The sequence below is a fragment of the Emydura macquarii genome, unplaced genomic scaffold, assembly GCF_026122565.2.
Source record: "Emydura macquarii macquarii isolate MOO-44397 ecotype Brisbane River unplaced genomic scaffold, CSIRO-AGI_Emac_v2 contig_746, whole genome shotgun sequence".
Taxonomy (NCBI): Eukaryota; Metazoa; Chordata; order Testudines; family Chelidae; genus Emydura; species Emydura macquarii.
Window position 1 is genome coordinate 844,165 of NW_027130883.1, and position 12,322 is coordinate 856,486.

The following is a 12,322-nucleotide window of genomic DNA, read 5'->3' on the forward strand; positions in this document are numbered from 1 at the left end:
GCCCGGGCAGGGGGCTGGCATGGCGAGGATGGTGGTGGGGCAGGGGGCAGCTGGGCAGCAGCCTGGACATGGGGGGTGTCTGGCATGGTGGGGAGGGGACTGCTTTGCAGGCATGGAAAGGGGCTGGCTCCTTGGAGGGGGAGGGGCTGGGATCCCAGGGGTTTGGGCACCGCTGGCGCATGGGGAGGAGAGGGCAAGACAGGGGGCTGGGATGCCAGGGACTCATGCGGTATCAGCGCAGGGGGTCTGAGGTCCCGGCTTCAGCACCGTGAATGAAGGGGGCATTCCAGCAGCCTGTGCACAGGTGATGCTGGTATCCCAGTTCTGGCACCAGGGATAGTGGGGCACAGGGGGAACTGGGCACCTTGGGCGCAGGGGAATCGGGCACCGTGAGCACAAGGGAATTGGGCACCTTGGGCACCAGGGGAATCGGGCACCGCGGCAACAGGAGAATCAGTCACCCTGGGCGCAAGGGGAATGGGGCTCCATGGGCACAGGGGAATCGGGCACCCTGGGCGCAAGGGGAATGGGGCTCCATGGGCACAGGGGAATCGGGCACCCTGGGCGCAAGGGGAATTGGGCTCCATGGGCACAGGGGAATCGGGCACTATGAGTGAAGGAGAATAGGGCACCTTGGGCACAGAGGAATCGGGCACCGTGGCAACAGGGGAATTAGGCACCCTGGGTGTGAGGGGAATCGGGCTCCATGGGCACAGGGGAATCGGGCACCCTGAGTGCGAGGGGAATCGGGCTCCATGGGCACAGAGGAATCGGGCACTGTGAGTGCAGGAGAACAGGGCACCGGGGAATCGGGCACCGGGAAGGCAGGGGAATTGGGCACCCAGGGCACATGGGACATTGGGAAGCAGAGGAGAGGGGATTCAGGCCCCTGGCACGGGTGTTCGGGGGGGGGGGCTCACCGTGCCTGGGTGCCTCGGTGGCCATGCTGCAGCCGTGGGTCTCCCCGCTGCCGTCGCAGAAGTGAATGCGGCAGAGTCCGAGAGGGAGGGAGGGGAGAGAACGGGCGGGAAGCGGCTTTTTTTTTTTCTGCTGCGCATGGAGGGGGGAGGCAGCCAATGGGAGCCAGACGCGGCTCAGATGTGGGGGGGGGCGGGGGGGGACTGCATGGCTGGGGAGGGAATCAACGCCTCCAGCCGGCCCCTGCTGTGTTCCCCCCACACCTATAACCCACAGCTACCGTGCTGTCTACCATCTTCAGCGTTTTCCGAGCAGGATATACAAGGAGGGCTCGCCTGGTGCTGAGATGCAGCCATCTCTGGGGCGGGGCAGCTGGGGAACAGCCACACATAACACCACAGAGCGATTGCTCGTCCAGCACAGACATGCAGCCACCAGCCCCCCCATACTCACCCCACCATCCCAGAGCCACCGCCTGTGCCTGTCAACCTGGGTACCCCACCTCTGACGATGCTGGGATCAGTCAAAGGTGCACAGACCTCCCTTCATGGTCCCCGCAGACAAGCATGGAATAACCCACCCATCAGAGATGTTTCCTTCTTTTGTGTAGATAAAGAGCCACCCCATTGCAAAGACCCACAGTGAGAGACAGTCCCCTGCCCCACAGAACTCAATTTAAACACACAATGTGGGAGGGGAAACTGAGGCACCGAGTGGGGAAGAGCCTTTGGCAGTTTCCAGATCCACCAGCCAGAGGAACTGGAGGTCTAAACTGGGTCAAGGCATCTGGGGGTGGGGGGGAGTGGATATAAACGTATGTGAATCACTGCCTGAGCTCATTTGCATATCTGCATACATTTCAGACTAATCAGGAGAGCACTGCAGCTGTCCAGGCTGAGCAGGGCTGGGCTAAGAGAGCTGGGGGATTGTGGGTAAAATGTCAAGCGGACACTGCCCTTCACTGGCCAGCTGGAGGAACTCATTCCTCATGTGCAATGGGGGGGGGGGGGTGCTGTTGTGGGGGGTCACAGGGCAGAGCCAGGGCTGGGGCCTGGGCACATGGACCCCCCCTGCTAGGTCAGGGATTAGCGACATGGGAGCTGAGACCCAGCAAACTCGTGTGTGTGTCCCTGCTGCCCCCTGCTGGAGGGGATCAAACCTGCTCTGTGTGTTGGCTCATGCACCTCCCATGCCCCCCCACAGGCTGGGTTTCCACCAAACCCGAGAGGATGATGGGGACAACTCCCCTTCCCCCCACACTTCTCTTGGGGCAGCTGCCCCAGCTGGACCAGCCCCTGCCCCATGGCACCCTCACAGACCATGCACCGGTGCCCTGGAGCCAGGAAGGGGAGCGCAGGAGGCTGTGGGTGGGGAGTGAGGGGACCAGCAGAGCTGGGGACCCGCAGGATTGGGAAGCGAGCCTGGTGGGGGGAGGGCATGGCGAGTGCAGGCTGGGGGTGAGGAGGGGGTCAGTGTGTGACGCAGTGGCTGCCCCCCGACCCCCTCCGGGGCAGTGAGTGCCAGGAGGCGGGTGGGGGCAGGTAGTGTTTATTGGGAAGGCATCTCCGGCCAGCGACTACAGACAGCGCACCCCGCCAGACACAGCCACACTCGCAGAGGCTGGGGGGGTCCCTGCCACCCCCTTTTTGAGGGGATCAGCCCTGATCCAGGGGTGCAAGCCAGCTGTTCCCACCACAGCCTCATGACGGACACTTCCACAGGGACTCCCGCCCCCACTGTCACCCCATCCTGCACCCCTCACACGCCAGGAGCCCATGGGGGCAAGATGCCTAGAGTGGGGTGTGTGTGTGTGTGTGTGTGTGTGTGTGTGTGTGTGTCTCCCTGCTGCCCCCTGCTGGAGGGGAGGGACCCTGCTCTATGTGTGTGTGTGTGTGTGTGTGTGTGTGTGTGTGTGTGTTCTGCTGCCCCCTACTAGAGGGAGGGGCCCTGCTCTGTGTGTGTGTGTGTGTGTGTGTGTGTGTGTGTGTGTGTGTCCCTGCCCTGCCCCCTGCTGGAGGGGAGGGACCCTGTGTGTGTGTGTGTGTGTGTGTGTGTGTGTGTGTGTCTCCCTGCTGCCCCCTGCTGCAGGGGAGAGGCCCTGCTATGTGTGTGTGTGTGTGTGTGTGTGTGTGTGTCCCTGCTGCCCCCTGCTGGAGGGGAGGGACCCTGCTCTGTGTGTGTGTGTGTGTGTGTGTGTGTGTGTGTGTTCTGCTGCCCCCTACTAGAGGGGAGGGGCCCTGATGTGTGTGTGTGTGTGTGTGTGTGTGTGTGTGTGTGTGTGTGTGTTCTGCTGCCCCCTGCTGGCTGGCTCGGATCCTGCGGGCTGCAATTAGAGCAGGCTAAGGGCTACGCTACGCAGCATGGGGCGGGGGAAGAGGGGGTCACTCTTCATATCCAGGGAAGGGTCTGCACCTCCGGGAGACCTGCACAGAAAGCAAACGGGAGAGGTTTATGCATGGACAATGAGCGACACCGCCCCACCCGAGAGAGAACCCAGGAGTCCTGGCTCCCAGCCCCCTTGCTCTAACCACTAGACCCCACTCCCCTCGCAGAGCCAGGGGTAGAACCCGATAATCCCGGCCTTGGTCTCTATGTAATGTGGACGATGCCACACTAGGAACTGGGACTCACAGAACACATAGAAGCCGGCGCCCCCTAGAGGGGAAAGGCCCCATGACCCATTCCCCAAACCCCTGAGCCAGCCAGTCCCCTGCCCTGGGGCCAGAGAGGAGCCAGCGCCCCATGGGGGGAAAGACCCTGCGTCCCACCCCCCATCACTCACCAGCCTCTGGGCCCGCTTATCTCATCCGGGTGGACAAACCTGTAGGGAAGAGTCAAGGGGTCAGGTACCCGTGTCCAGGACATGGTTCTGTCTGCGGGGATCTGGGGCAGAACCTGCGGGGGGGGGAGGGGGGGGCAGGATCGGTCCCTCCAGTCTGCTCCCCACAGAGATATAAGATACTCCCCCCTGGAGCAGGGGAGCGGACCCCGGCATTCTGGCCCCACCCTCCCCTGTGTGGAAACAGAGCCCCCAGGGCAGGAGGGCGAGTCTGGGGGTGGGGCGCCCAGAACTTACGGCGAATGGAGCTTCGGAGGGTCCCTTCCTCCTCGTCCGGCTCACCCGTCCTGGGGGGGACAGCAGCATTACAGGGGTCCCTGTGCTCCCAGCCCCCCCGCCTTACGCATACCCCTCACTCCCAACCCACAGCCCTCTGCTATCCCAACCATCGGCTCCCCTCCTCCCTCAGTTCTGCTGGATGTCCCTCATCCCTGACCTGCAGCCCCCCCACTAATCCAGCCCTGGGGAGCACTGCTGGAGGTGGGGGGGGCGGGGGGGGGGCAGAATTCACCTTTGCTGCTGGTTAAATTTGCAGCGGCAGCGGCGACCTAGAAAAGATAAAACAGTAAATACCCCTGGTGGCAAAGTGGTAATGGGGGAAAGTGGGGGATGGGGGAGGCTGGGAGCCAGGACTCCTGGGTTCTATCTTGGCTCCAGGGGGGGAGTGGGGTCTGGTGGGTTACAGTGGGGAGGGGGAGGGAAAAGGCTGAGTAGCAGCAGGGTGAGCAGCGAGGGGTTAATGAAACCGGGCCTGGAGAGCAGTGGGGTGAGTCGCCCCCGCCCCCCCCAAGCAGACGCAGATGGAGCCAAAGCTCTGGGTGAGATTTATGGGGCTGAAGGGACACAGCATCCCACCAGCCCCCCAAAAACTCTCCCTCCTCTCTGGCTGGGTGACCCGCTGGCTGTGTGGGGGAGGGGAATGGGACACAGGGCCTTTCCCCTCTAGGGGGCGCCAGCTCCCATCCGGCCCCCGGGGCAGGGGACTGGCTGTGCAGGGAATAGGACACGGGGGTCTTTCCCCTCTAGGAGGCGCTGGACACTCACTGAGGATGATGAGGATTCCCAGCAGAAAGAGGATGACAGCGAAGATGAGGCCTCCAATTCTCAGGGACTTATAGTCTGGGGGGAGAGACAGGGTCAGGGGGGGAGGGGACCTGCCCCCCACAAAGAGAGACGCACTGATGGTGTGTGTGTTGGTGCACCTGTCACACCTCAGACCCTGCTGCCCCCTAGTGGCTGCAGCTGGCACCAAACAGGGCCCTGATCTCAGCGCACCAGACACCCCCACCCCACACCCCCAGCAGCTGCCACCACCGGGTCAGAGGCTCCTGGCCCAGCCCAACGGCCGCCTGCCCTGGAGCCCCCCCACTCACCGTAGTTAAAGGGGTCGTGCTCTTTGGGAGGCTCTGAAAGACAGAAAGAGAGAGAGGCATTAAGGCTCCCCCTAACCTGGGATTCAGAGACGCTACAGAGACATGGACTGTGCTCTAACCCCTAGTCCTCACTCCCCTCCCAATGCCTGAGAAAGAACCCAGGAGTCCTGATCCCACGGCTGGGGACAGAAGTCAGTGGGGCTTTCGGCCCTTCTGCTTTAACCTTTACACCCCACTCCCCTCCCCAGCTGTGGACAGAACCCAGGAGTCCTAGCCCCTAGGGTGGTCTACAGTGAAAACGTCTCTCGAAGTAGCTACATCTCTGAGGGGTGTGACAGATCCCCTCCCCCCCCCCCGAGCCACACCAGCCAGCACTAGGGGGACAGTCAAACTCTTCATTCACTGTTGGGAAGGGGGGTCCCCCACGCCAAGCAGGGAGCCCCTCCCGGCGCCGCAGTGAGTGTCTATACGGACACTCTGAGCCACTGCAGCAGTTCAGGGGTAGACACAGCCCTAGTCCCCCCCTTACCTCCTGGGGCCTGGCTGGCTCGGGGGGGGGGGGGTGGGGCATGGGACATGGTGGGGCTCTTCCCCTGTAGGGTAGCAGGGGGGTCAGTGCAGTGCACATGTTTGTCCTGCACCTGGCACCTTTCTGTCCTCACTAGAGAGCTGGACATTTGATGTTTATACCAGAGCCCAATGCCCATCCCCTGCTTGTGTCCGACGCTGCCCAGAGCCGGACCGAGACCAGGGCCCCCCTGTGTCAGGTGCTGCATAGACAGAGATAGCCCCCACCCCACACAGCTCTTAGTCTAAGTAGACAAAGAGCAGGGAAGGGAAACTGAGGCACGGAGAGAGAAGGGACCTGCCCAAAGTGCCACGGGGTGTCTGGGGCAGAGCTGGGATTAGAACCCAGGGATCCTACATCCTAGTTCATTGCTGTAACCATTAGACCTCCCCCTCCCTGCAGCCTGTGCTCCCTCCGCTGCTGGGATTCCCTTCTTCCGCCCTCCCACCCTGCGTGTCTCCCCCTACCGCTGAGATCCTCCCACTCTCCATGCCACCCGCCTCCCCCTCTGCCCAAAACCACCCCCAGGCAGTCAGAGCTGAGGACAGAACCCAGGCGTCCTGGCTCCAACCCCCCCCGCTCTAACCACTGCCCTCCCCCCTGCCCCTGGCTGACCCCTCCCCAGCTGAGCTGGTCCATGGAGTTTTTTGCTTCTCTGCAATTTGGGCTCCAAGCGCAGTGGGTGATCAAAACCCCTCGGCCCCAGGCAACCCGGAGCTGGGTGGGCAGCGCCAGCCCCACGGAGCCAGCCTGAGAAAGCTGGGGGGGGACGGCATGGATGGATGGACAGACTGCCGGGCTCTCCACCAGGCGATGACAGCACGGACCCACTGGGACAGAGTTGGACTTAGATACCGGGGTGTGCGTGCGCTGGTTAGAGCAGGGGGGTTGGAGCCAGGACGCCTGGGTTCTATCCTCAGCTCTGGGATGGGAGCGGTCTGGTTACAACAGGTGGAGGGGGGCGGGAGCCAGGACTCCTGGGTTCTCTCCCCAGCGACATGCCCAGGCTCCAGGGCTGGGGTCCTCGCGCTGAGAGCTCCCCAGGTTCTCCTGTCCCCAGCACTCACCAGCACCGGCTGCTCCCGGCAGGGCCCAGCAGAAGAGCAGCAAGATCCACGTCCCCATGTCTGTCCTGCTGAGACACCAAGGGACAGACGGTCAAGGCCCCCCCCACCCTGCCCCTGTCCCTGCCCCACATTGGGAACAGAGTGAGGTGGGGGACCAGGGGGTGAAGCAGAGGGGCCCAGGAACAACTGGGAAGGGCCATGGCGGGGGGGGGGGGGCATGTGGCACAGCCAGGGGTTTGGGCGGGGGTGGGGGCCAGAGCTATGCAGGGGTAGGGGGTGAGGAGTGGAGGGAGGAGCCATGGCTGGGGTGGGGGTGGGACCGTGGAATGTGGGGAGCAGAGGGAGGGGCCATGTGGGGGGTGGGGCCATGGGACAGATGGGGCGGGGCCATGGCAGGGGCGAGGGGTGGGGGAACTGGGGGGGGGGGCAGGCACAGGGGGTGGGGAAGAGCCATGGCAGGGGCGGGTGCGGGTCCAGGGTCATTCACACCCAGCCCCAGCCTTGCGGGTCTGCTGCTGGGGGGGTCAAAGGTCCGTTGCCATGGAGACATGGCCTTGTGCCCCCCTCCTGCCCCAGTCCGGCAGTGTTTGCGGATGATAACCCTGTCCTGCCTCCTCCCCGCCCCCCCTCGGCCGAGCTAAGGGACCCCAGGGATTGTGGGGCAGGCGAGAGGTCCCGGACCCTGGCCTCACGCTGCTTGGACGCCACGTCCCGTTAGCCCCATCAGTCTCACGCGGGGCTCGGCTCCCTCTGTGCTGGGGGGGCCTGACTCCCCCCTCTGCTCTCAGCCCCCCGCTCCAACCACTGCAGCCCACTGTCCTGCCAGAGCCAGGAGAGAACCCAGCAGTCCTGGCTCCCAGCCCCCTGCTCTGACCGGCCAGCAGAGACACATGGTGGGAAGGGGGGTGGGCTGCTCTGTGGTCTCTACCCCCCCGATTGAGGGGGCCCCCTGCTGAGATATGGTGGGTGTGAAAACTCCCCCCCCCCCGCCTTATGTACAGCCCCTAAAGGGTTAATCTGGGGTATTTGTATTTGCCAGTCTAATCCCTGGCACTGGGCCCCCGTAACCCCGAGTTACGCCCCGGCCCCCTCACGCTGCACAGCCCCCCTGCTACCCCCCACAGAGCAGAGAACATTCCAGCCTCCATGCCCCACAGCCACTATGCTGCCCCCGGGGCCCGCCTCTGGCCAGACCTCCCCACCCCTGTTCTGCCGGCGCCCCTCACGCCCGACCCCCAACCCTGTTATCCCAGCCTTCCCCGCTTCCCAGAGCTCTACCGGTGCCCCTCACTCCCGACCCCCAGCCCCTGTTAGCCCAGCCCTGGGTTCCCCCCTCACAGCTCTGCTGGTGCCCCTCACGCCCACCCCCTGCAGCTCCGTGCACTTACCCCTGCGCTCGGTGCTGGGCCTCTCGCTGGCGGCGGGCAGGACAGGGTGTTATCGTGGGCCGCGGGAACTGGCTCAGGGGCAGAGATTAAGGCAGCTAAATTCAGCTAGGCTGGCGTCCTGACAAGCCTGGGACAGGATGGGAGCCCTTGATAAGGGACCTGCGCGGCATGACTCGCCGGGGGAGGGCTGGGAGCCAGGACTCCTGGGTTCTATTCCTGGCACGGGGAGGGAAGTGGGATCTAGCGGTTAAAGTAGGGCCCTCTACTTACCCACAGTCTGCACCCCCAGCTCTGAGGGGTGCTGGCCAGATACCCCCAGGAGCCCAGGCTGGGACTGTTGAGGGGTCTCCGTGCTCTCCGGCAGCGTGTGGGGCACCCTGTCTAAATATACCTGGGCCATGCGGGGCTGGAGTATAAATACCCCTGACTCAGCCAGCCTGGCATGCGGCACCCACGGCTCGGCTCACATCACAGTGGTGTCCAGGCCACTGCCCGCCCCGGAGGGGCGGGCAGGGGACCATGCCTGGGCTGAGACTCCAGTCCCAGAGTAGTGGGATGGAAGCTCCTGCGTGGGTCTGGCCTGAGGCTGGGGCCGGTGGGACCCCAGGGGCACATGCCACGCCGATGGAGCTGGATCCTTCCTCCGACTCCCCGACCGGATGCACAGGCAGCTCCGTGCCAGGCTGGGATGTGGGGCCCCCCACAGCTCAGGACCCAGCATTGGGAACCCCTGTGCCATATGCCTCCCCCCCGTCTCCTCACCTCCTGAGCCTGTCCTCTACTGCCCCCACAGCTGCCATCAGCTCCACTGCCCCCTCTCTGAGCCCTCCCCCAACCCCCTTCCTATCAGCCCCACTGCCCCATCCCCCCTGTCCCCCTGTCCACACAGATGTTCACCAGGTTTTGTTGGTTGCCACCTGGAAATAACTCCCGGGGGGGCCCGCTGGGGAAGCCATGTCAGTGGGACAGGCCAAGCCAGGGGGGTCTTCTCCCCTCCCCCCAGTCTCTTGGCCAAAGGACATGGGGCCATTTGTCCCACCACTGGCCTGTGGAACTCACTGCCACTGGGCACCACGGCCGGGGGGGGGGGGCCCGGGAAGAGGGGGATCGGGGTCTGAAGAGAGGGGTGATGGAGAGACTGCCTCTCACCGTGGGGGGAGGGCGGACCCCCCCCCCCCACAGACAGGAATGGCTGCCCCCGAACCAGACCTGTCAGAGCTGGGATCATGGGGCAGATGGGCCCCTGGGGAGGAGCCGGGGGGGCCACGTGAGCACCCCAAACCCCTCCCTCCTGGGGTGCTGGTATGTCCACAAACCCTCCCCCTGCAAAAAATTCCCTCCTCCCCCAGGCCATCACCCCAACCCTCCCTCCTCGATAGACCCCCCTTCCTTCCCTGGGGGGGGGATAGAGCCCCCCGTTAGACCCCCGTGGTTATACCCTCCCCTGTCCCCCCCCCCCCCCCCCGTTAGACACCCCCTGGTTAAACCCTCCGTGGTCAGATCCCCCTCCCCTCCCTCCCTGGGGTGGGGGTGTGTGCAGCGCCCCCTCCCCCGTTGCCCAGATCCCAGCCGACCCGCCCCTGTGCCCCTACGGGGCAGCCCCCCGCCGCGCCTCCCCCCGGCCGCTCCTTACCCCGCGTCCCCTCGCCGCTGTCAGCCCGGCCGACCGAGCGCCGAGCTGGGTTCGGTCCGGGCAGCGGGGAGCGCCCCGCCCGCAGCCCGGCCGGGGGAGGGGCGGGGGAGGGACTGGGGGAAAGCGGGAGCCAGGGGGCAGGCAATGGGTGGGAGAGCCGGGGGGGAGGGGGGGAGGGGACAGCGTGGGGAGGGGGCCGGGGGTGTCAATTCAGGCTAAATTCTGTAACTGCCCCCCCCCCACAGCGGGATCTGGGTGGGGTGGGACCGAGCAGCCCCCCAGCAGCGCGGGTGTGGTTGTGTCAGTGTGTGGTTGTGTCAGTGTGTGGTTGTGGCTGTGGGGGGGGGGGGTGTCTGTGTCGGGACATTGGTGTGGTTGTCAGTGTGTCAGAGTATCCTGCAGTTGTCGGGGTGACAGTGCGTTGTGGTACCGGTGTAGCTGTCGGGGTGTCAGGTCTTGGTGTGGCTGTCGGGGTGACAGTGCGTTGTGGTACCGGTGTAGCTGTCGGGGTGTCAGTGTGTTGAGGTCTTGGTGTGGCTGTCGGGGTGACAGTGCGTTGTGGTACCGGTGTAGCTGTCGGGGTGTCAGTGTGTTGAGGTCTTGGTGTGGCTGTCGGGGTGACAGTGTGTCAGTGTGTGACCGGGGCTGTGACCTTGTGTTCCTGTGCACAGCATGGCTGGGTGGATCGTGTTTCCTGGCTCCAGGCTGGCCCAGGGGCAGCTGGGGGGGGGGAGGGGGGGGGAGTCCTTAACACGGGACAGGGAGCTGGGGCAGGCCCTGGGGGGAGAAGGGGTTGCTGCGGGCTGGCTCCCTCCCACTGGGACCCACTGCTGCCCCCATGCGGAATCAAACTGCGGGGAGTGGGGTTGTCCCCCCTATTCCATACACTCCCATTCGGGGTGGGGACAGATGCTGGGCCCTGTCCTTTCACGGCCAGTAAAGATCCCGAGGCGTGAGGCAGGGTTGATAGGCCAAGCTAGGGTGTGAACCTGAGTGTCTGGGCCCAGTTTACACTGCCTCCATTCTACCTCCTGGTCCACACAGGTTGGTTAGGATTTCCTGTCCTAAACAGCTGTTCCCCAGTTGCCCCGCCCCAGAGGTGGCTGCCAGCGTAGAATCATAAATCCATGCAAAGCACAAATCCCAGCGGTTTCCAAGGAGGGGAGAGGTCATGTTTCGGGGAGGGTGGGGGTTATAATGTTAATGTCTTGGTGCCTGGCGGGGAGAGAGGAGTCGGATGGTCATCAAACCTAATGAGATCCCGGCCGTTCCTTGATTATAACCTACCCTGACCAGTTTAGCATGGCCCAGTTATATGTGAGCTCAAACTCTGGGAGGGGAGTGGGGTCTAGTGGTTAGAGCAGGGGAGGGGCTGGGAATCAGGACTCCTGGTTCCTGATCAGTTTCAGCCATGCAACCCCACTCAGGAAGAAAGCACAGGGTGACACACACACACAGCAGGGCACATCTTCTCCAGGAGGGGGCAACACACACACACACACACACACACACACACACACTTCGTTCCAGTCTCACTCCCGCCTGCCCCGCCCGTCCAGCTGTGGATTCCATTGTCAGGGCCCATGTGACCCCCCCGGCCCGGCCCAGGGACACCCTCTAAGTTCCTTGTCCAGCTGCAGCCTCCCTCCCCCTCACCCCTCAGTGGCCCCGGCCTCTCCCTGCTGGGGGTGTTTCCGTCACCCAGTCTCCAGAGTCCACCCCCCTCCCCGGCCCCCTTGCAAGACAAAGGCCCCTGTGTGAGGGGAAATGCCACAGCTCCGGGCTGGGATCCCACTCCCAGGGACTGGCGGGCAGCCAGACAGCTGGGCCCATTGTCCCCGTCCCCCCCAACCCACCCCTGGCGCTGAGCGTCTGAGCAGGCATTTCTGGGCAAGGGGGTGAAGCTGTGATGCCAGGAAGTTTGGGAACTGGCTTGGGATGGGGAAGGCAGAGTCAGGGAAAGCGCTCAAGGGTCCTGACTCCACCACACACACACAAAACCCAGCTCTCACCACTAGACCCCCACTCCCTTCCCAGAGCTGGGGATAGAACCCAGGAGTTCAGACTCACAACCCCCTTACCTGGCTCTCACCACTAGACCCCACTCCCCTCCCAGAGCCAGAGATAGAACCCAGGAGTCCTGACTCCCAACCTTCCCCCACTCTAACCACAAGTCACAACTGCCCTCTCTAGAAGGGAAAGGCCCATGTCCCATTCCCTGCCTGGAGCGGAAGGAAGTGGGTGGGGGAGGTTAATTAGCCATGAGCCCTACCCTCTCTGGTCAGACAGGCACAGGTCCCATCTACACTAGGGGTTGCAACAATCCTGCACCCATCGAGCTCTTGCCTTCTCTAGGGCTTTCTTTGTGTCTGGGACAACTCCAGATGCCCCAGGCCCTTTGGGTGAGGGGCGGGAGCCTCCCAAGGAGCTATGGGGCCATTGTGGGTGTAGTGACCCGTCCTATGGGATCAGCAGGTGGGGGAGCCTGGGTTATTCAGGGATCAAAGCAGGAGAAGCTGGGAGTCAGGACTCCTGG

General features: G+C 64.0%; 1 protein-coding gene across 7 annotated transcripts; it reads right to left on the reverse strand.

Moving 5' to 3' along the window:
- Positions 1 to 3,150: 3,150 nt before the first annotated feature.
- On the reverse strand, positions 3,151 to 9,920 carry FXYD1 (FXYD domain containing ion transport regulator 1). 7 transcript variants are annotated; one of them, XM_067542905.1, is made up of 9 exons: positions 9,787 to 9,920; positions 8,154 to 8,280; positions 6,766 to 6,830; positions 5,131 to 5,163; positions 4,802 to 4,876; positions 4,269 to 4,305; positions 3,995 to 4,044; positions 3,701 to 3,739; positions 3,151 to 3,341 (listed from the first exon to the last, which is right to left on the reverse strand). In XM_067542905.1, exons 3-8 carry the CDS (start codon positions 6,821 to 6,823, stop codon positions 3,717 to 3,719), a joined length of 276 nt encoding a protein of 91 aa, XP_067399006.1. In that variant the 5' UTR covers positions 6,824 to 6,830; positions 8,154 to 8,280; positions 9,787 to 9,920; the 3' UTR covers positions 3,151 to 3,341; positions 3,701 to 3,716. The 7 variants fall into 7 exon arrangements, with proteins under 7 accessions (XP_067399006.1, XP_067399009.1, XP_067399007.1 ...); XM_067542908.1 differs by having other exon boundaries at positions 6,766 to 6,833; XM_067542906.1 differs by having other exon boundaries at positions 8,154 to 8,369; positions 9,787 to 9,881.
- Positions 9,921 to 12,322: the final 2,402 nt, after the last annotated feature.